Source organism: Pyrgilauda ruficollis, unplaced genomic scaffold (assembly GCF_017590135.1).
Source record: "Pyrgilauda ruficollis isolate IOZ18807 unplaced genomic scaffold, ASM1759013v1 scaffold27, whole genome shotgun sequence".
NCBI classification, from domain to species: Eukaryota; Metazoa; Chordata; class Aves; order Passeriformes; family Passeridae; genus Pyrgilauda; species Pyrgilauda ruficollis.
This window is the reverse complement of record NW_024524044.1, coordinates 1914405-1935666: the sequence shown is the minus strand read 5'-3', so window position 1 is coordinate 1935666 and position 21262 is coordinate 1914405. Positions and strand designations below refer to the sequence as shown.

At 36.3% G+C, this 21262-nt stretch overlaps 1 protein-coding gene across 1 annotated transcript in view; it reads left to right on the top strand.

Moving 5' to 3' along the window:
• DOCK4 (dedicator of cytokinesis 4) overlaps positions 1-21262 on the top strand; it is a 222738-nt gene that overhangs the window by 120362 nt on the left and 81114 nt on the right. The window contains exons 13-14 of the mRNA XM_041471554.1: positions 7694-7819; positions 20890-21014. Coding sequence (XP_041327488.1) covers positions 7694-7819; positions 20890-21014 — 251 coding nt within the window. The remainder of the gene's footprint in view (positions 1-7693; positions 7820-20889; positions 21015-21262) is intronic.

Here is a 21262-nt window from a genome sequence, read left to right as displayed (position 1 = left end):
GTAAGCTTTGGTTTGCAAATTCCTTGGTTTGAAGGAAGGAACAGGAAGGAAGCCTGTTAGAGTAATTTTTTACCTTGCAGGGGAGAAACTGCAGAGGCCCCTTAATCAGGGAGCATCATTTATTCACACTTGTGAAATGATGAGCTACAGGAGATCAAATGCAGCAGGGAATTGCAAGCTCAGTATAAGTCTACAATAAAAAAAAACCCAAAGCCAATACGTATAAAACAATATCTTTTTTTAATTAAAAAATATATATATATTTATATATATATTAGAATATACATTTAAAATATATTTTTATTTTACTAAAATGTATATAGTATTAAATTAAAATATATATAAAATACAATAAAAAATTTTAAAATAAAGGAGTAGAGCTGTGGTAACATGAAGTATTTTCTAGATACCAGAAGTAACGTGACTGTGTTTGCATGACACTACGCCAGCAGCTCACAGCATTGCCACACTCAGAGATGTTGCAAGGAGAGCTTTTTCCTGTGAACCAGCACAAGAAATCTCAGATGGGAAACTAAATGTGCATTCCCTGCTAGGAACAGCTATGAGTTTTAGCCAAAAAGAAAGCATAGGCTTACGGTGGAGAATTCACTGGAGCAATGACTGGGGAGCAATGAGGAGGAATGATAGCAAGAGAATGATAACATGAACTTCACAGAGAAGATAAAACAGAATGAAGTACATAACTTTTTGGTAACTCCTGGGCATATAATTAATCACAGAAAAGATTTCTGATGTTTGGATTTTATCAACAAGGTTCTCAGGTGTCAGCATTGCTTTGAAATGTATTTTTTATCTTCACATCACTAACATTTAAACAGCAAGTGCATTTGCTTAGTTACTCTAGTTCTAGGACAATTTATAAGTCTATCATTTTTAATCTTCGTTTTGTGACAAGGAGATTATGTGTATTCCAGTTTGATGTGTTTAAGAATTAGTTGTCACTGAAGGCTGCTGTTTGAAATACATTTAAAATAAGAATACTGCTCTTATGTGCTTCACTAAGTATACAATGAATTAAGGCATTCTTTTTTTGTTCTCAAAAAATGCTAAAGCCAAAAAATTACCCATATAAAGAATTTTGCACATGAAGTGTTGTTCCAAGATAATTTGGCCCTGAAGAGATAGGGGTGTATTAAGGTTAAATTCATGTTGTTCTCTTAAGTGTTGCTAAAAGACTTGTTTTCAGAGAAGAATGAAAAATGTGCCATGGTGATACTGCCAGGGAGATCTTCTATTCAGTAGAAACTATGACTTTTTGTTCAAGGTCAGTACTGCAATGCTAGAATTATAGAGTCATTTAGACTGAGAAAGGCCTTTAAGATCTTGGAGTCCATTAACCCAGCACTGCCAAGTGGGTCTTTTAAATAACTCCAGGGATAGTGAGCCAAGCACTTCTCTGGGCAGCCTTTTCCAATGCAACTTGTAACTTGAGAGTAGAGATGGACCCCACCTCACTGCAGCCTCCTTTCTGGTGGCTGTAGAGAGGGCTGAGGTTTCCCCTCAGCTTCCTTTCCTCCAGATTAAAGAACCCCAGCTCCCCCAGCTTCTTTTAATAAAAACTGTGTTCCAAGACCCCTCACCAACTCTGGACACGCTTCAGCACCTCAATTTGCTTCCTGTGGTGAAGACCTCAAACCTGAGCACAGGATTTGAGGTGTGGCCTCACCAATGCCAAGAACAGGGGAACAAACACTGCCCTGGTCCTGCAGGACACACTGTTGCTGTAAGTGATTCAAGTGGCACTCAATTTAAACCCACAAATTCCTAGCTAAGGCTGCATAATAACAATAGCTGCTTCATATTTCTGTCTTGGAGTTGCATTATGTTTTTATAAGCTTTTTCCAAAAATTTGTTCTATTCGTTGGGTTGTGTTGACTTCCTTCATTTCATCTACTAAAAGAATACCAAGTCTTAACACTATTTCAAATAATTAATATGGAACACATACACATGATTTTAACTTCTTCAAAGAATATATTTATAAGTTCTTTACAATTGTTACCTAGGTTCTTATGTTGGTGGGGATTTGATTTTTAACCTTTTGTTCAGGTACATCTGTTTCCTTTGAAATAAGACCCATAACTGGAATGCAAATAGCTAAATTTCTAATGCAATTCTGTTTGCATGAAGAACTACACTTCATGAAGGAGAAAACAACAAGTGTTTCCTTGGAAGCTTTTGTCTGTTATCTGCATTAAAAGCAATATAAATCACTTATAATTGCAGAGTTGTGTACTTTGCACACTCCACAATATTTTAACTAACCATCTAGTTTGTAAAAATGTAATTTAAAAAAGTTTTGTGCAAGATGGTTTACCTTTGCAGTATAACACTGTACTGGGCAAGTGGGTGCTGGCATCCTCAGTGACTTGTTAATAGAAAAGGGCAGCAGTGGGCTTGCTAAAGCAAGAACTGCAGACAATATTTCTGAAATTTTTATTTTCTTTATATGGTAGTTAGACTAGATGCTTATAATAGTAACTTAGCCTTTTGGTCCTTTATCCTTCATCTTGTGGTAAGTCTGGCAAGAAATACTTGAGGTTCTATCATCTACCCTGTAAAGAAATTCCAAGCCAGTTTTCCTGTGACAGCTAAATCTCATTTGCATTTAAGGGTTTCTGTTCCATTTGAGGAAGAAAAACATCCCTACTTTATACACTTGAGGGCATTTCTGACAAAAGTCTTGACAAAAGAGCTCCAAGAAAGCTGTCAAAGTGTTGAAATGGCATTCAAGCATTCTTTTTTCAGTGAGCTAAACCCCGGAATTTAAAGCTGAGTGAAAGAGGAGTACAGAGTTGTATTTGATAATTCAAATTAATCAGAATTAAAATTCAAAAAGGCCATCAAGTACTGAATCTAACTCTCCTTTTTTTATCTCTCTATTCCCAGATTGTCATTGGTGGGATTTTCTACATAGAGTTTTTTGTGGCCAAGATTTATACAACTGTTTGTCCCAGATCACATTAAATCAGTAAACCATCTGTTTGTGCAAACCTACTGGTTTTACCTTTCTACCTTTGCACTTAAAACACTACTGGAAATGGGAACACCTGTAAGCCCTCAAAAAGCTTTAACACCTTTAGGCAGCTTTATTTGGACAGGTGCCTTATTTTATTGCTTTTCTTAAAATACAAGCAGTGCTGAGTAACATTCTGTTTGAGGTTTGTTTTTTTTTTCTTCTATCAGTTTTCTGAGCAGCTGCTGGGCATTTTCTTGTTAATATGATCTTGGATTCTCTGCTGCCAGTAGATAGAAGCTGACTGTAAATTATTTCCCCTGCCCCCAGAAGCTCAAATGCAAATAAAGGGTCTATAAGCATAATGAACAGATGCCTTTTCTTATAACTAAGTGCAGAAATCAATAATGCAGTACAAAAGCTGTTTGAAGGTAAAATGACAAATCTAACAAAAATCTGGGATGCTTATTCAGCAGATTGACAATTTTCTGCATTGTCTTTCATGTGAATGATAAAAATAATCTGTCTTGTGTTGAAATTTAGTACAAGTTAATAGTAAGGAATGTCATGTGCTTGCGAAAGAAATAAAAGCATATCTGTTTGCAGTTCCTTACAGAATATTGTTGTAGTAGTTTCAAAACTGGGGTAAATACAGAATAATAGGTAACACAAGAGGTTTTAATTATCAGTGGGGAGGTAATTAAAGCTTTTTTTTCTGAGGGGACAAAGCTAGACTACATACCTTATTAAAAAAAATGTGCCAGTCCTTCAGAGAATGGGTAATCATTTTTGCTGTTATGTTTTAGCTCCTAATGTTCTAGAAATGGAAAATGTATAGTTATGAAGTTTTTGATGGCTCCCAGGTGTAATAAATGGTGTAGTGGTCCTATCAACCACAATCAGATGGAATGTATGGTGACATGCTGCAAATCTCTATTTTGCTTTGTCTGTGAACAGCTGTCCCATCACAAAATGCAATGCTCTATTTTTTTCTAAAACTAATAATTTTGCTGTGTGCAGTCCCCTTGCTGTTGGCAGGGATGCAACCCACTAGATCAGGTTGCCCAGAGCCCAGTTTAACCTGGCTTAGAACACTTCCAGGAATGGGACATCCACAATTTCTCTAGGCATCTTTTTTTCAGTGACTCACCACCCTCACCATAAGGAATTTCTTACTAACATTTAACTTAAAGCTTCTCTCTTTTGGTTTAAGGGTGATGTGTTTCAACTTGTGAGGTCCTCTTCAATCTACTTTGTTTTGCAATATGCCTGAGGGAGTCCCTCTTAAGCTGAATCTGCACCCTTCTGAAAATCTGAATGTGATGTGTCAGTGTGTTTTAAATGATGTTAGTTAATACTTGTTGATATTCAGTTAATAATAAGCTCAGTTAATAATAAGCATACAAACTCTAGGCCCTTGCAAAATGTGAATTATTCCACCTTTTTTAAAGTACCTCTTCCCCATGATTTTTATTACATTTGCGTGGTTCCTCAGTCATGATGGGTGTCTACTTTATTTAGCAAGCATATGGCATTTTTATAAACCCATGGATATGGGATTGCTGTGGCTTGCAACGGGCCACAGGCTTTGTGTTTAGCTGACAACAAGGTCCTCTTTACCAGTCTGGCTTTGGCTGGCTAGACTTGTCTTAACCTGCATTGTTCTGACAGGAGATTTGTTCTGACTTGTAAAAGTCATATATCTAATGACAAAATAATTAAAATAATAATGCCTTATTATAGCTCTTGCTTAGTATTGTGCAGTCGTGTGGTGTATGTATGCTTTGTACTTAACAAATAGCTATGACATGTAGTTACTCAGTGTAGAGTTAACTAGCTATAGCCCTAGACTAAAATGGAACACAGAAGAGTAAAGACATATCACCATAACACACCTTGAAAGTATTGGCATAGGATGATACTAGAGGCCTGTGAACAGCTCACCAGTGGCCAATTATTGGTCATCAAATAGTGTGAGCTTGAGAGCAGAGTGAAACCAGTTCCAGGAGAAACCCTTTGATATCCAGTACGTTTCTTTTGCCCATCTCAATATCCTGAATGTAACAAATCGTGGGGAATTCAGGCAACCTGTTCTGTAACGTGGGTATCACACCTCAGTATGCCTCTTATGATTTTATGTCCTTAATGAAGGGTAACCTGGGTGTCTTGAAAAATTAGTGGAGCTTTGACAGATTAATCTGAATGCTTACCTGGGAATTGTGTTTTCTCATTGATCCCAACTTTAGTATTGCACTGGAATTATCAGTTCTACTTCTTGTCAATTCCTTTTTGTTTGACAGCTGAGCCTTCAGTGGCAAGACTGTTAACTTGAAGGCTTGATTATTGGAGGTCCTTCAGATTTCCTTCTCTGTGCATCCTTGCTTTGTTTCCATTCTGGTTGACTTTCACTCTTTCCTAAGTACTGGCCTCTTTACACCATATGACATTTTTAAGTAAATTTGCGATCTGTAATCCAGTGTTCTTAATTTTTTTGAAAAGCTGGGGAATGCATGCCATTTATATTCTAAAGATGCATTTAAACTATAGGTAAAATGACTAACCTGTGTTTCAGGTGTGTTCACTGAGAGATTTCTTGATGCTTTTGGACGTATAAAGATGACTCCTCATTTTCTAACAATGAATGCCATGAAATATAGACCTCCATATCTTTCTTGCCTTGCATGAGCAAGTACTTCAAATCCTTGACAAATAGGTTTTTTTTTTCCAAGTTAAAACTGTTTAGCCATTGATGAGGTTTTTTTGACATCTGATTTTAAAGTTAAATAAAATTCTTCAAGGGAATCTGTGAAATTTGTATTGAAAGAAAATGGAATTTGGAGTCTTCAACCTTTGTTTAGAAAACACAATAACTTTACACCAGGTGGTGTACAATATCTGATTAATGGTTGATGTGATCTGTAACAATAACAAATGGGATTTTCAGGCTTCCAAGGAAACAGTGCAATGGGGGCATTTGAGGGCATGATTATACATGTCTATGTATAACAATTTCTTAAAATATAAAAGCAGCAAGATTGGGGGTGGGCTAAATATCCATATTTATCAGGGAGCTATACCCAGCCTAGCTCTTCCCATACAGCAATGAAAAACCTTTCACCTGCTCTAACAGAGCCTAAATTTTGCCTGTATGACTTTGTACCAAGCTTCTGTACTGTCAGCTAGCCATGGTGTGGTTTGTTTTCTCACCTGCCCAAATAATGATTGTCACTTCTTCCTAAAGGTCGTTCACTGTATAACCATAGAACAAATTCCCCTACAAAATAATTAATATCTATGGCATTAAACACAGTCCTTAAACTAGAAAATACTTCACTGAATGCTTTTCCTTGTAAGATTTGTTTATGTACCCAGTTGGAGATGTGTAGGCGAGCTGTTTTTCATGAGAAGGAAAGTTTGGTCAGAGTATCACGTTCTCCGGAGTTGCCAAAATAAGAAAATGTAAGTGTAGGTAAGGGAAAAAATATAAAAGTTGTCATGGTAATTATATATCTGATCTGCAGGAGCCTGGACTGGCAGTACATAGTACAGAGGTTTGAGTCCTGATTTTAGGAACTGCCAGACTTCAAGTAAATTTATTCAGTTGAACAGTAATATGGTTGTAGGGAAAATTTCTTTCAAAGCTGAAAGGACTGATGACCTTGTTGTTCAGTCCGTGTTGCACATTTTATTTGCTCCAGCTTAATCTCAAGTTCATGATGACTCTTCTTCTAAGTTGTCTATTTGTCTCCAGTTGTTGAGTGTACACAAAGAGTTTGCTTTTATCTTCTCCTTGATCTGCATGTTGACACAGGATATGCTGTAGTAACGCTGAAGGTCAGGCAAGATTAGTCTTTACAAGCTGTATCATTCTGACACTTGCCTCAGGGATTATATTCAAAATAACCAAAAGGCATGCCTGTTGCTTTTGTTAATCTCAACTGTAATGAAGTATGCTCTTTCCAATTTAAATGTACACTGCAGATAAAGTAGAAGTTATACTTCCTTGGTTCTAGAGGAATCAAAATTGGAAAATTATTATATAGCCACCCTTGCATTTTGCATGTCTTCATGCAAACATAAGAAAGAGTGTGATTGATTAAATCTGATAAATGTCGAACAAAAATTGTAATTTCAGTCATTATGAAATTATTGTTCCTAAGGATACCGATTATGCTATATTAGCTTACTAGAATTTTTTTCTTCAGATTTTGGATTAATAAATTGCATAACTCTGAGGTGATATAAAGTGATGCACTGTGATGAGACTTGTGTGTTTCACCCATAGCTCAGGACCATTGCATGTGCACTTTTTCTTGCAAGTCAATAAAGGCAGGATTGTGTTGAGGGAAGTGAAAAATTAAAATGGTAGCAAATACTCTGATTTAAATTTCTCCAAACTGACCTCTTTCTAGTTCTCTTTGTAGTTAAAACATTAGTCCATCCCTACTGATATAATTTTCATTCTTATCATTGTGGTTCAGTTGCACATCAGTAATAATTTGCAAATGTTTTCATAGGTAGTGGTTTTCAAGTCTTTACTGTTTTTTTGATGTTGATACCCTTCACAAATACACTTCAGAATTGAAGGGAGTTGGCTTCCTCTGAATTTCCTGTTCTCAAGAATGCATATATACTTGCAAATATATAACATTTTTAAGAAGTACTGATAATAATCTTGAATGTGTGATTTGTCATTGTTTTTCTCTTCATTTTCAGGCCTGGCAGTTTCTCTTCAGTTGCTTCATGGAGACATAGAACAAATTAGGAGGGAGTATACATCCAGATTTACCCATGGAGTATCCATAACAAGGAAATTAGGTTTTTCCAATATTATAATGCCTGGTAAGTTAAAGAGAAAACTATCCTAATAAGCAGTAAAAGAAATAACTTATGAGAAATTACGTGATTTTCAAATGAATTATGTATTCTGAAACTTCTTAAACAGTACCCAACAGTACCCAAGACTTTTATATTACCATTTTTTCATAAAGATAGAAGAAAACTGTGTCCCAGTGGTCCCATTACATTATGTTGTATAGTTGCTATGCCAGTGTCAAAAAAGCTTATGGCTATAGCAGCCATTTTTGAGAGATGGAACCTCACTTTATAGAAGTGAAGATGACTGAATGCAAGACTGCTGAGCTCTATGCAGGTAAAAAGATAACCAGCAGAACATTTTGTTCATAGGAGGTGGTAGCTTTTTAAATAAAGACTCACAGAATTTCACTGGTACTGTACAGCTTCTGCTTTCATGAGGTTTGTGACTCCAATAGTGGAAATGGCTGGAAATGGATTATAATATAGATGTAGAGAGTTCATTTTGTGTATATTATATGACAAAATAGGCAAATACTTAAACCAATGCTAAGGAAGGTGGAAAGATTGTGCCAGTGTGACTGTGAAGAAGCAGATATGGGAAGAAGATGGTAGAACAATTTATAGGTACATCCCTGAAATGAAATTTTGTACAAGTTCAGTGGGTTGGTGAAAATTAGGAAGCAAATGTCTCTTTAAAGGAAAAGCACACTTTCAAGCAGATCAGTTTGGCATGATTATGGTGTTATGTTGTTGCTGAGAAATGTTGCAGGGAGGAGCTCACATCTTAGTTACAGCTGAGTCCACTCATATAGTCTTGACTTTCTCAAATGTAAATCATCCTCATGACTTTCAGATTTTTAATAGGGACTAACTTCTTCGTATAAAAATCTGTCTTTGCATTCCTGTGGACCTAAATCAGAAGTAAACTAGGGTTCTGAGGCAAGAATAAATAAACTTTCATACTTCACTAATAGAGGAGGTCTTAAATAGGCATTTGAAACTCAGTAATGAGGATCAGCTTTAGCTGTGGGCATGTATTTCTCTTGAACTTCTGCCTGAAACTTGACAACTGAGAATTCACTCTTGTGTGCTTACTGCCAATTAAACATCTGTCCTTCTGCATCCTTGATCAGCACTACTGGTCACTTAAAACATGCACATAACACAAGTTAATAAAACAGTTTCAGCACTACAATGAAAATGGTATGACTGCAGTATTTAGAATAATGAAATGCATGAGTCAGGTGCCATTAAAATTGAAGTTAGTTTATGTATATATGCCTAATGGAAGCCATTCAATTGAAATTTTGTGGCTTATTAGCTAGGCTTTATTTGTTGTCTTACTGTTGGATTTGAAATTTGAATAAAATGGTGTTGTAGATAGTCTGGCAGATAGCAGTGGAAGCAGTTTTACTGAGCACACTGTAACTCCCATTAGGAGTAATTTCCCCAGTTATCTATGATTTAGTGACCTGCTGCTCTGTGTTATCATATTTGCTAAGTTCTATAAATAGATCTCTTATCCCTTCATTTTCCACTTGAGAAATAATGTGATGTACTAAACTGCAAGAAACATGTTATAGCAGAGTACAGTGTAATCAGCTTCTGGAGGAGTTTCTTGACTCAGTTTCAAAGGATTGTGCAGGTTCACTTTGTCACTGTTTTAGTTCAAAAATAATATATGGGTTCTGGTATGCTGCTTTCTCAGTCCAATTGTATGCATGCATGAGTTTAAATAATGTACAACTTCTGTGTTTACTGGCATAGAAGGGATTTCTCCTAAAGAGAAATAATCATCTCAGTCTTGCAATGATGAGTTTCAAGGACTAACCAGAGCAGTATGCCCTAGGCCCTGAAATGCCCTCAGCAACCTGGCCTTTGAAATGCTTTTTTTGATTTAAAGCTCTCCTTTCATTCTATTTATCTTCTAGTGGGGGTTTTTTTCCCCACAGATAAATTAGAGAACTTCATCTTTTGCCACTAGAAATGGTAATTAATTAGATCTTATTTAATATTTTTGTTGAAAGGGTGTTGCTGTGGCTAATTAGCACTTAGGTTAGTGTTGTGAATAAGACTCTCTTGAATTATTCAATAAGAAATGCTTCATGCTGCTAAACTGCAGTATCTCTCTTAGAAATGCCATATTTTAAGTCTCTCTCCTATTCTGGTATATTTAAACTCTCTCTGACCCTCCTTTTATGTCATACCAATCCTTTTCTCTGAGGAGGTTTTGCTGTGAAAAGTAACTGGGATCAGTATATGTGCCAAACCAGAATTGACAATAATAGTGCATGTTTTTATAGAGTAATGCTTTTTGTGTCAGTGCAGCTTGACAGGCTGAAGCCACAAAATACATTATCCAGGACCCTTGGAATTTCTCAATGAAGAACTCCAAGTGTTTTAGGAAATGAAGTAGATGGATGGAAAAAAGTAGATGGCTGTGATACAAAAAGGCTGTGAAATAGGTAACTCACTTTATTCTAGCCAACAAAAGAAGGGCAGGCAGTGAAAGTGTCAACTTGTGAAGATAATCAATATGCATTTTCTAGGTTTGACCAGGATTTCAGGGCAGACTCCATGCAAGCATTGGTAAATTTTATTCCAGCATTCTAGTGTGGTTGTCTGCAGCTATACAGCCAATATTCTCAGGAAGCTTGGTACAACACTGAAGGACACCTGTGCTTGCACACTGAGTTTCTGTGTTCACCATTTCCTGACAACTACATCATTACTTAGTATATAAAATTCAGCATTTGATATTTACAAATGTAGTATACTTTTGAGGAGCACTCTAAGTAAAATTTGCATACATAATAGATAATGAAATGTGCAAGACCTTTTTCTATGCATACTTTTACCAGCTTTTTTTGCTATTTTGTATGGTTCAGTATTATGGAATCTCTTTCCAAATTTGACTTAGAGCACCTGCATCAGTGCATGCCTTCAGTGCTCTTCATGCTCATGTGTTATATATGTGAATGTGCATGTTCTTTGGCACCATTGTGCCAAATATCTAATTCTGTACATAAGCCTGATCACTAATATGTATTGCCTGGAGTTTTTAGAATTGGAATAAACCCTAGCACAGCTGTTTGTCTAAATGAGGACTTGACTGACTTCACTAGATGCCTGTTCTGCCTCCCAGTTGTAAATAGACTAAACTTTTGTGTGGTAAGCATACATATAGGTGCATGTCTTCCTTTGTTGTGCATTCCAGATCAGAACTGCATCTGCTTTACTTCATTTAAGCTATACTGTTCTTAACAGTGCTAAGTCTATTACTGGTAGTTTACTGGTAGTTGTTGTCTTAACTACTTGGTACATTCAAAGACAAAATCCATTCAGTATGATACATAAGAACTTAAAATAATCTCATAGTCTTCCTGTAGAATACTTTTTTCACTAAGCAATTCAGTGAGGTCCAAGTCTTCCTTCCAGGAATTTTACCTACAAACTTCCTCTATGCAGCTTTATCTATAGTAATATAACAAGATTGACTTAAAACAATGGATTTGATTTTGAAAGGCTCTGTGGATTTGATTTTGAAAGGCTCCCTGACTTAGAGACAGCAGCTCAAAATGCCTTTATCTATAAAATATACTTTGGTGTGTAAAGAATTGGCCTGTTGGCTGACATCTCAAAAGATTTTCTCAGGTGGATATCAGTTAGGTATCCTTTTTTCAGCTTAGGATCTGAACTGGTGCCATTACCGCTGCTGCTAGCTGATCACCACATGCTTTGATTTAAGGATAAGAGTTAATATTTCTTCCTGTCCATCCAAATTACTAAACTCATATGATATTAGAAGAGGTTAAAGAATTGGTGCATCCCTACAATGGTTCTACCTTGACCAGTGTTTACCTTGTACACAAGCTTAGTGTGGTATCTGTACTGGTGTCTAGAGCTGGGCTAGTCAGTCCTGACTGGAGAAGTCTTGGCTTGTAATACTTAACCCAGAATTTTTTGGTCTCTTTCTATTTCTGTGATAAATTTTGACAAATAGCATTGCTATTTGTCAAATAGCATTGCTAAACTCTACATGCATCTACATTATTAATTTTTGTAGAGGAACTTTCATTCTTTCAAACTTGTTTGTCCAAGATGAAAAGCTGCATTTTGTTTCAACATTGTCTTTTTCTTTTTTGCAATTTCTGCTTTTTTCGCAGATAAAACGAGGTGCCCGGGATATTGCCATGCTTTTAAGTTTCCTATGTTAAGCTTTCATATGCTCAATTTAGGAAAAGTAACTGAATTTTTTTACCATTACATCTACATTGCTTTATGTTTGTCACCTTTTAACTTCATTAGATGTCCTTTTGCTGTCCAGATAAATCTCATCAGATCCTGTCCTTCAAAGCTATGAATGTACTAATCATTCTTTCATCTGGATTATTAAAAGGTCTTTTCATGTCCAAGTACACACTCACCAACCTTTCTTGCTATTTTCAGAAGCTTTTTAAAATAAAACTAGAAATAGAATCTTTGTCTTTTTATACAAACGGTCTCACAAAATGCTATCTTTGTGATAAACATTCAATATCAATTATGTGATTTTTGACTAGAGGCAGTCATTCTTTCAAAGCATGAAAAAGATTCTGCAAAAATATAAAGGAAGCTATGGAATATGTTGTCCTCATCATGGTAAGTGTCTGTATCTGTCAGTGAGCTTGGAGTTAGTAAAGAGCTGTTGATTCTAGGAGAAGAAATCTATGTCTGACACACTTCAACATTTTTCTCCCTTGAGCAGTGGAGTGAATTTTTCCAAACTTTTCTTTATACTATGTGAAGTACAAACAGTTTAAATTTCACTTCTGCTACTGGATATATTAGTTACACGAAATATGTTTGAGCAATATGGTGGAGTAAAGACACACCCTGCATTTTGACATTGCACAAAACTGTAGTACTCTAGGGGGAATAGCCTCTGCTTTTCAAATCCTATTTTAATACTTTTTAAAATCCTAGCTGTTGAAGAAATTAACATTTCTACAAGTCACTGGAGAAAAGAAGGATATGATGTATTTGGTTACAAGACAAGTGCAAGGAACTTGTGTATTGTTTTCCTTCTCCTTTCCATCTCCTCTGTCTTATTTTTTTGGATCATTACAAATGGAAGGAAAAAATAGAAGAAAACTATGGAAAGGGAAGACAAGCCAGAATTGAATTGTATTTCCCTTGATTTAAAATCTCTGGAAATTAAGAATGGGGGAAAAGGTCTTCTGCAGTTTATGGTATTTGAAGAATAAGTTGGCTTTCTACTGGGTATGGAATAAGTAGCAGTGATGCGTGGGAGGTGTATGCAATGATAGTTATGGCTTGGAAGTTTTTCTTTGATAAACTGGTTAAGGAATACTGGCAGATTAACAAATGAATGCTTTAGGTCTATTAAAGTAAACAGTCTTTCAAAATTCTGTTGGAAATATTTTATTTATTTTGAAGTTAGACTAAGTCAACAGGTCAAAGTTTTCTGTTGAAAAAAGTTTGCCAGTCTTTTATTCCTCACTTGTTTCAAACAGTTTGGTTTACATCTCATTGTTAGAAGGAAGAGAAAAAAGTCACAGAACAATTGGGTATTATGTGGCAAATGTACAGTCCATTTGAAATCTGAAAGTATTTGTTTGAGAATTCCTTGTAAAGGGCATTTCATTTGCTTAATCAGATGTTTTCTGGTGCGTCTTAGAGCTTGTTGAATGTTTCTGCAGTAAAGCTGAAAATGCAGATAATGTTCTATTAAAAAATGAAAGTCAGGTAACTGAGGAGAGTACTAAAAAAATCAGTTTATACTCTCATTTAAATGCCCAAGTCTAATTAATCCAACAATAAAAAGGCAGTGATGTGACCAAAGTGACCAATGATCCCAAAATCCGAACATATGCAGAGTTGTTTCAATTAAGTTTCCCATATATAAGCAAGAATTCCAGTCATAATATATAAAGTAGCTGCTAGTATATAAATAGTAGAAATTGCCTTAATTTTTTCTACCTATCCCCTATAATATACTTAAATACAGGCACACAACCTGCCCCAAATAATTCTTGGTCCAGTGTCACCCAGAAGGTCTCAGTCTGAGTTTTTCTTTGTAAGTATATATTTAAGCACTGAATAAAACATTTTCTCATTCTTGAGTCATGTGTGTATATTACTTATAAATATGTGAATGTGTGCAAAATTTGCTCGGTTGTTCTTTGCCTCAGTGATGGAGAAATGAAGGTATGCTCTGTGGGGAAAAAGCACTGAACAGACACCTGACTGGTGCTTGTCACAGTCTTTAAAATTCAAACATGTTCACTGGCAGCTTCAAGCATGTCAATGAGATTTGGCCCCCCTTTTTAAAAGTGCTGAATATATTCCTTGATAAGCAGCCAGTCAGTCTTTCAGTATCTTCTAAAGTGCAAAACAAAAAGAAAATTGTTTCAGTAATGGGATTTCATTTCCTACAGTGATGAAATTCTTTGTCAAATGCAGCATGCCTGTGTGTCTTCCTGAGCTGCTGCCCTTAAGAATGCCCTTCTCTCAGATAACATTCTTCTGTATTACAATTTTCACAAATGATCCTAGATTGCTTAACTTGAATTTTTTTATTAAATATGTAAGAAATCAGGAAGGGAAGGCAAGAGAAAAGAATAGTTGCATGAAGACATGCTGGTCAAACTAAAGGACAACAGGGAAATGCAGAAGCAGTGAAAGTATGAATGAGTATGCTGGGAAGAATACTGGGATGTTGCTCAGTTGTGTAGTGATGGGGTCAGGAAGGCTAAGGCAAAGATGGAGCTGAAATCAGCAAGGGAATGCAAAGAAAAATAAGAACTTCTGTAGGTATTTCAGCAAGAAAAGAAAAGCGTACTCCTTGTGATCAACATGACTGGTAAACTGGTCTCAGCAGATGAAAAGAAAAGGCTGAGGTACCCAACAATATTTTTGCCCCAGTCTTCACTGTAAGTCTCTCCTCAACCTCTCACATCTGTGGATCTCAAGGCAAGGATTGAAGGGAGCAAAGTTTCTCCCTCTGTAGGAAAGCAGTAACCACCTGAGGAATCTGAACATAATTAAATCTGTGTGACCTGGCAAGATGCAACCCAGGGTCCTGAGGGAGCGGGCTGATGTAGTTGCCGAGCCACTCTCCATGATATTTGAAAAGTCATGGCAGTCACATGGAGTACCCAGTGACTGTAAAAAAGGAAACATTGCACCAATTTTTTTTAAAAGGGTAGAAATGCCAACACAGGATGCCCAGAGAGAGTGTAGATGTCCTGTCCCTAGCAACATTTAAGGACGAATTGGAGAGGGCTCTGAGCAACCTGCTCTAGTTGAAGATGTCCCAGCTCATTGCATGGAAGCTGGACTATGAAATCATCAAAGTTTAACTGCCAGAAAGGGATTAGCAAGATGGAAAACTTTTCTAAGCTTCTTTAGTACTCTCCTCAAGTTAAAGGTTAAAATCACCTTCTGCTGCTTTTTATTTTTTCTTTGCTTTTTTTTTTTTAAATATCCTCCCACTGGCAGTTGCTACACAACTCTTTTCCCATTCTACAAAGTATTCTAAGGATCTTTTCTCTAGAATGTTTTCACCCACAAGATTTACATTCTGGGTTAATACCATTTTGTCTGTGCCACATCCAGAGATTTTCAGTCCCTACAAATGAAATTTTTTTAAGAGCCGTTCAAGATATGTTTAGAGTATAAAGCATCTCATTAGCTTGTATTTTACGTAGAGGTAGATGAACAGGAACTTCCTTTAAATGAAATTAGGTTTTTTGCTCTTTTGCAATTCATGATTCTAAAGGTCCTGCAGTTCTGTGCAAGGCTTTCAGAAAAGCAGTTCCAAACAAAAGCTCCTAGTGAGGTCTGTATACTTATTTTTAAATTAGTGGCTGTTGTCAGCAGTAACTATCAGAGATTCTTGTTCAAATACAGTCATGCTGTGTTTTGTTACCCCACCAAGCAATCAAATTGAAATTTATTTCACTAGAAAGCTTTTTGAGGATAACTGGCAAACTAAACTCTCGTTTCTAACAGAGATGCTACCTTTGATCTTTGACAGCTGTCTTCTGCTTGAAGATCTCTTCCTTGTTGCATATTAATATGCTACAAGAGACTGCAGTTCTAAATATGCTTAAAATACAAGAAAAGTCTTGTTATAATATACATGTTGTGGTTGCAACTCACAGCTTTGTCAGTATAAGTTTAAAAACAATTTTGTGACGAAAGATCGTTGTTTTGATGCTTAGGTTAGGTGCAAATATTCTATAAAAATAACAGTAGAAACGATACATTCATACAAAGGCTCTCCTGAGGCTTGTACTGATCTGACTTTCTCCTTACTAGTGATTACCTGTGTTGTTCCTGTCACCTGAGGTTCAGTGGGTGCAGTTAAGCCTCTCTGAGCTGGGGGCAGTTTACATACACACAGGTCTGACTTAGGAGCAGCAGGAGAGCAGTGCTTGTACACAGGTCCTTGGAAGTGATGATGGAGCCTCCAACCTATGAAGGAAAGGGAGCCTTCAAGGGGAGGCTTCCTGAAAAGGGAGTCTTTTATTATGGGAGGCATCCCATAATAAAACTCTGCAGTGGGCATGATAGGTCCCTGAGTGTACATTGTCATCTCCAGCCTGGAAATTACTCCTGGTTTTTTTCTCTTTACTGCTTATTTAATATTTGTAGTTTATAGTTGGCAGGTTGAGGAAGGCTGACCCCCATTAACTGCATCCTCCAGCAGTCTTCTTGTGGTTGTTTTTGACTTTAATTGGCCTTTCCTCCTGTTCCTAATATTAGACTTTTGTATGTAATTGATGCTGATCAGGTGTCTGTCCCTCACCCCCATTCTGCCCTTGCGCAATTCATTGCTAGCTGGATTGAAGTCATGAAGCTTTTGCTTCTTTGTAGGTCAGAATTCTTGAGCTATAATGTACCTGATAAGCACCTACAGCTGGGACAGGAGGGGTTTGGGGTTTTTTATGTCCTAGCCCGTGGAGAGTGCTTTCAAGATAATTTTGCCAGTTCAAAGCTGCAATGTATTGGCAGGACTATATGATGAGGCAGGTAGTGGTATTGCTGTGCTGTACACATTTCTGTTTAGCAACTCAGACATTTCAATTCAACACCTTTCATTTACAATTAAATTCACATGCCAGAGTGGCTGTCCATGCAGAATGTGCACTGAAAGCTTGTGCTACGTCAAAATGTTATGTCTGTATTCACACCCTTGCAGCTTGACATTGTTGTTGTTAAATTCTGTGGAATTTCAGTTTCCGTATGGCTTTAACCCTCACTTAATATTAGAAGCTCTTGTAGGAATTCGTCAGCCTGCTTTTGGTGAAAAGGTGAAATCATGGGGTGCGAACTAGGAAGTCCCAAAGTGTTGGGTTTATTGGGTCACTTCTGTAATTAGGACTACAGAATGTAGTCCTTTTCAACACATTCAGTTGCATGATTGTCAGAAGAATAAACAGCTTCCCTAGATACAGTCTTTGACCCTCACAGTTTTGTTTTTCCAAGAAACAGCTTATTACTTCCCACTCTCATAGGGACCAACACAAACTTTTTTTGTTTCTTCTTTGTTGTTTACCATCTCACACCCAACGTAAAACAATCGGTTGTTGTACATAAGAGATCTTACCTATGCTGGTTGTAACATGTTTTTCATTTTTTTCTTGAAATAGTGTCTAGAATGTAGCTTTACCAAGATAAGCAGCTTTGACTCAGCTCATAACCTACATGAAGTATTTTTTGACTTCTAAGGAGATCTAGGTGGTTTAGCTTCACAGAAAATGTTGAATGATTTTAAACCTGTGTGGTTCACTATTTGATAGTTGTTTCTTACCCAGAAAACTGACAGTCCTACACAAAGCTGATTGACAACGGGGTTTGACTCTGGCTAAGAATCTTACTAACTGGGTGTTGCTCCTGCATGTTCATTTCACAGTCTGGATGCCTTAAATTCAGAAAGATGAAAGTGACCTGTCATAACAGGGGCCAGGGAATGGAAATGCTCCATCAGAGCAGGGAGAAATGAGCTGCCCTTTGTTTTGAAACAAATGCTTTCAAGTGGTCTACATCTTTCATACCACTCAGTATCATTATAGGTAGAGGTAGGTTTGTCACTTCAAAAGCTGAGCACAATTTTTGATATTGTTTTCAGTTACTTTTTCATGCACCAAACTTCATGCTGAAAACAGCCATTGGATGTTTTCTCTTCCTTGGAGAAGGAGACACTGTATTTCTCAGCACAGAAATGGGCTGGAATTAGTGTGGCTTTCTTTATCTCGTCTAAACCCTCTTGTCTGATAGAGATTTAATTCTGTAGGTATGTTTTCAGCCAGTAATTAAAATCTGATATACTGTTCTGTTTGAAACGTGCCCTTCCTATTAATGTGTTGATTTCTCACATTTGGTGAAGTGTAACACTGTAAAGTCTCAGTACACATGCACCTGTAAGATTATTTGAGTCATGCAGATGGTTTAGCTGGAGATACCATTTGTACTCACCAAAGTCTACCTCAGAATTCTGATATTCAGCAGGACTTGGCCTTTCAGTGCTACTTATGGCTTGTAACCTCAGTGACAAGTAGTTGATTTCATCTGTCTGGTATACTGGTGAAGATCCCACAGAAAAATGATGCATATTCTTATAATCAAATGTGTAATTATAGTTACCATAAATAAGAAAGATCAGTTAAAGGAATATAGATCAATTCAGCAATTTGCTGATATTTGAATGCTTTATAGAGGATTTGGAATTTTTTTTATGGGAAGTGGAGCCACGAAAGCATGCCCTAACTTAGTTTAAACAGAGAATCTCAGTTTTTGGAGTGAGAATTTCTGTTAAGGAAGATGGAAAAATGGCATTTTTGTAAAAGCTGAGTATGCACATGTGAGTATGGTAATTACCCCCTGATGCTCTCCCAGCCTCCAGCTGTTTTCAACTCAAGGGATTTCCTGAGTCCTTATGATTGCCATTTTCATATCCTGTAGCTGATCTTTTTTTCCACAATTTCTCCATCCTTTCCTTTCATCCTTTTACATTACTTACATTCATAACATCCTTTGGAGAGGTTGGGGTTTGTGTTTGGGTTTTGTTTTTAGATTGTTTTTGTGTTAGGTTAGGTGCAAATATTTTTTTTTTTGTTTTTTTTTTTTTTTTTTTTTTGTTTTGTTTTTTTTTTTTTTTTTGGTTTTTGTTTTTTGTTTCCCTACAAGTCTATCACCTGAATAACCATCACTTTTTGCTTATTTTAAACCTGTTTCCCACCAGGAACCAGAGACTGATCTGGTGGTTGCTCTCACTAGTAATTCAGCTCTTTCATCCTTGACTTCAGACACTCTTAAGTGAATACTATTTAGTATTTGTTCTTTTGATTCTGCCTAGCTGTATTCTAGCCTCTGCCCATGATTGTTTCAGCAGGTAACTGATAATAAGGTAACACAATAGCAATTCCCCCCCTTGTTTATGGGCATGGGTCTTGAGGGATTTGTGATATGGCAATTTCTTCTTTAACTGTTTTTATCATTGAGATTGTGCTTTGGAGGAATCATTTAATTATTTTGCATCCAGTGATGTAATAATATTATAAAAATATTAGATAACTATAGCAAGATCATTGTTTCTGTTACTTAAAAATCACTGGAAAGTTGCATGCAGTAAAATGCAAGGAATGTGAAACATGAGAGTATTGTGGAAAGTTCAAGCAAGTCAAATTCTACTTGCAAATTAAAATGAAGCTAGAAACTGAAGATGCATTAATTATTTATGTTACATATATTATAATTAATTTTACCCACAATACAAGTACACATCCCATGGTTGTCTTCCAAGTGGCATGCCTATAAATACATTAAACGATCACACTTTCAGCAGTGCTGAGTGAAAATTGCCTTATTAAAAGATGATCTTCCCTTTTCACTAAACTTGCATTTCTCTAGATGAAAACATATATTCTCAACAAATATGCAGTTTCACATATCCAGCAAATATGTGCTGTTTCAACAAATCCAGAAATAAGAATTTTAGAAAATTCTCCTAATTATGATGCTGTTCATCCTTCATTGTTCTGCCTTTCACAAGGAAAGTCCAACTGCTTCAAAAGTGGTTCTGGTAATGCTTGTCAAGAGCTGGATTAGTTCAGACTCTTCACAAATAGATTCAGCATCTTTAAACAGAACAGGGGCTTCCCTACCATGGCACTTCAGTCACCACCAGTACTGCTTTCCCCCTGTCCTGTCCCCACTGCAACCGCTCTTCCCCCTTTTCATCAAACTTTGCAGTTTGTGTCAACTGAAACTAAAATAAAATTACTATTGATCTAGTCCATAAGATCTGTTTGTGTTCTGACAGATTACTTAGCATGATACTGCATGAATGTGCAAAGAATTTAAATTTAGATATGCTAGCAGTACTTGTGCATACCATATGGTACTTTGGTAATGTCTATATAGGATTTGTAGTTTAAACATCCTGATGAAGAGTCTAATTTCTTAGAAGCTTTTTCAACAAGCAAAAAATAAGATAACTAAGCACACTTTTTCCTCATAAGCATTGGAACACCCTGTTAATGTAAAATATATTGAGGTTTTTTTAGATTACAAATTGTAACGCTCACAATCTGGGAAGACTGCCCTTCTAATGGGAAAAACATCAACCTCTTGGTTTTTCCTTTTGCAAAATAATACACTTCCTGTTAAGATTAAGCAGAAAAAAGTTGTAATCAGATAAACAGAGAACTGTAACAATTACAGGTGAAAGGAAGTACATTAACATTGCCTTAGATTAGAAGAATTAAATGAGGTGGAGCTAGGCACTAGATTCAGTATAGCTAGAGGGGGTGATGAAAAGACAGACAGACCCAACAGGTGAGTAGAAGCCCCTAGAATTGGTTTAGTATGGTAAATAATCTTTGGGTTTTGAGAGGGATGAAGACCTTTTGCTTTTCTTGGTTTATGAATACCATTATTGTTTAAAATCCAAAAATACTGATAAATTGTGGGTGAAGCACTATCCTTTGTAAGATAAAATGAAAATCTACTGAAGTACTGAAAGCAAATATAAGCAAGTTGGACTGACTTTTGGACACATTGTTCTGTTTGTTTTTTTTTGATAGGTGAAATGAGGAATGATTTATATATCACTGTAGAAAGAGGAGAATTTGAGAAAGGAGGGAAAAGTGTGGCCAGAAATGTGGAAGTGACAATGCATGTGGTGGACAGCAGTGGTCAAATTTTAAAGGTATCTTTGTTTTATGTTTTTCTTTGCTGTAGTTAATTTTGATACACTTTTTCCATATATAATTCTTCTTTTGTGGCACTGATTGAAGTATACAAAAATGCTTGGAAAGGACATGTTTATCTTTTCCTGTCTTTAGGTATTCATGTGTTTCCACTTTGCTTAAAACATTCATAAAATGTCCATATAAAACCTTAATATATGTTTGTTTTATTTCTGTGGTGAATTGCATGATTGGGATAAACATGTAA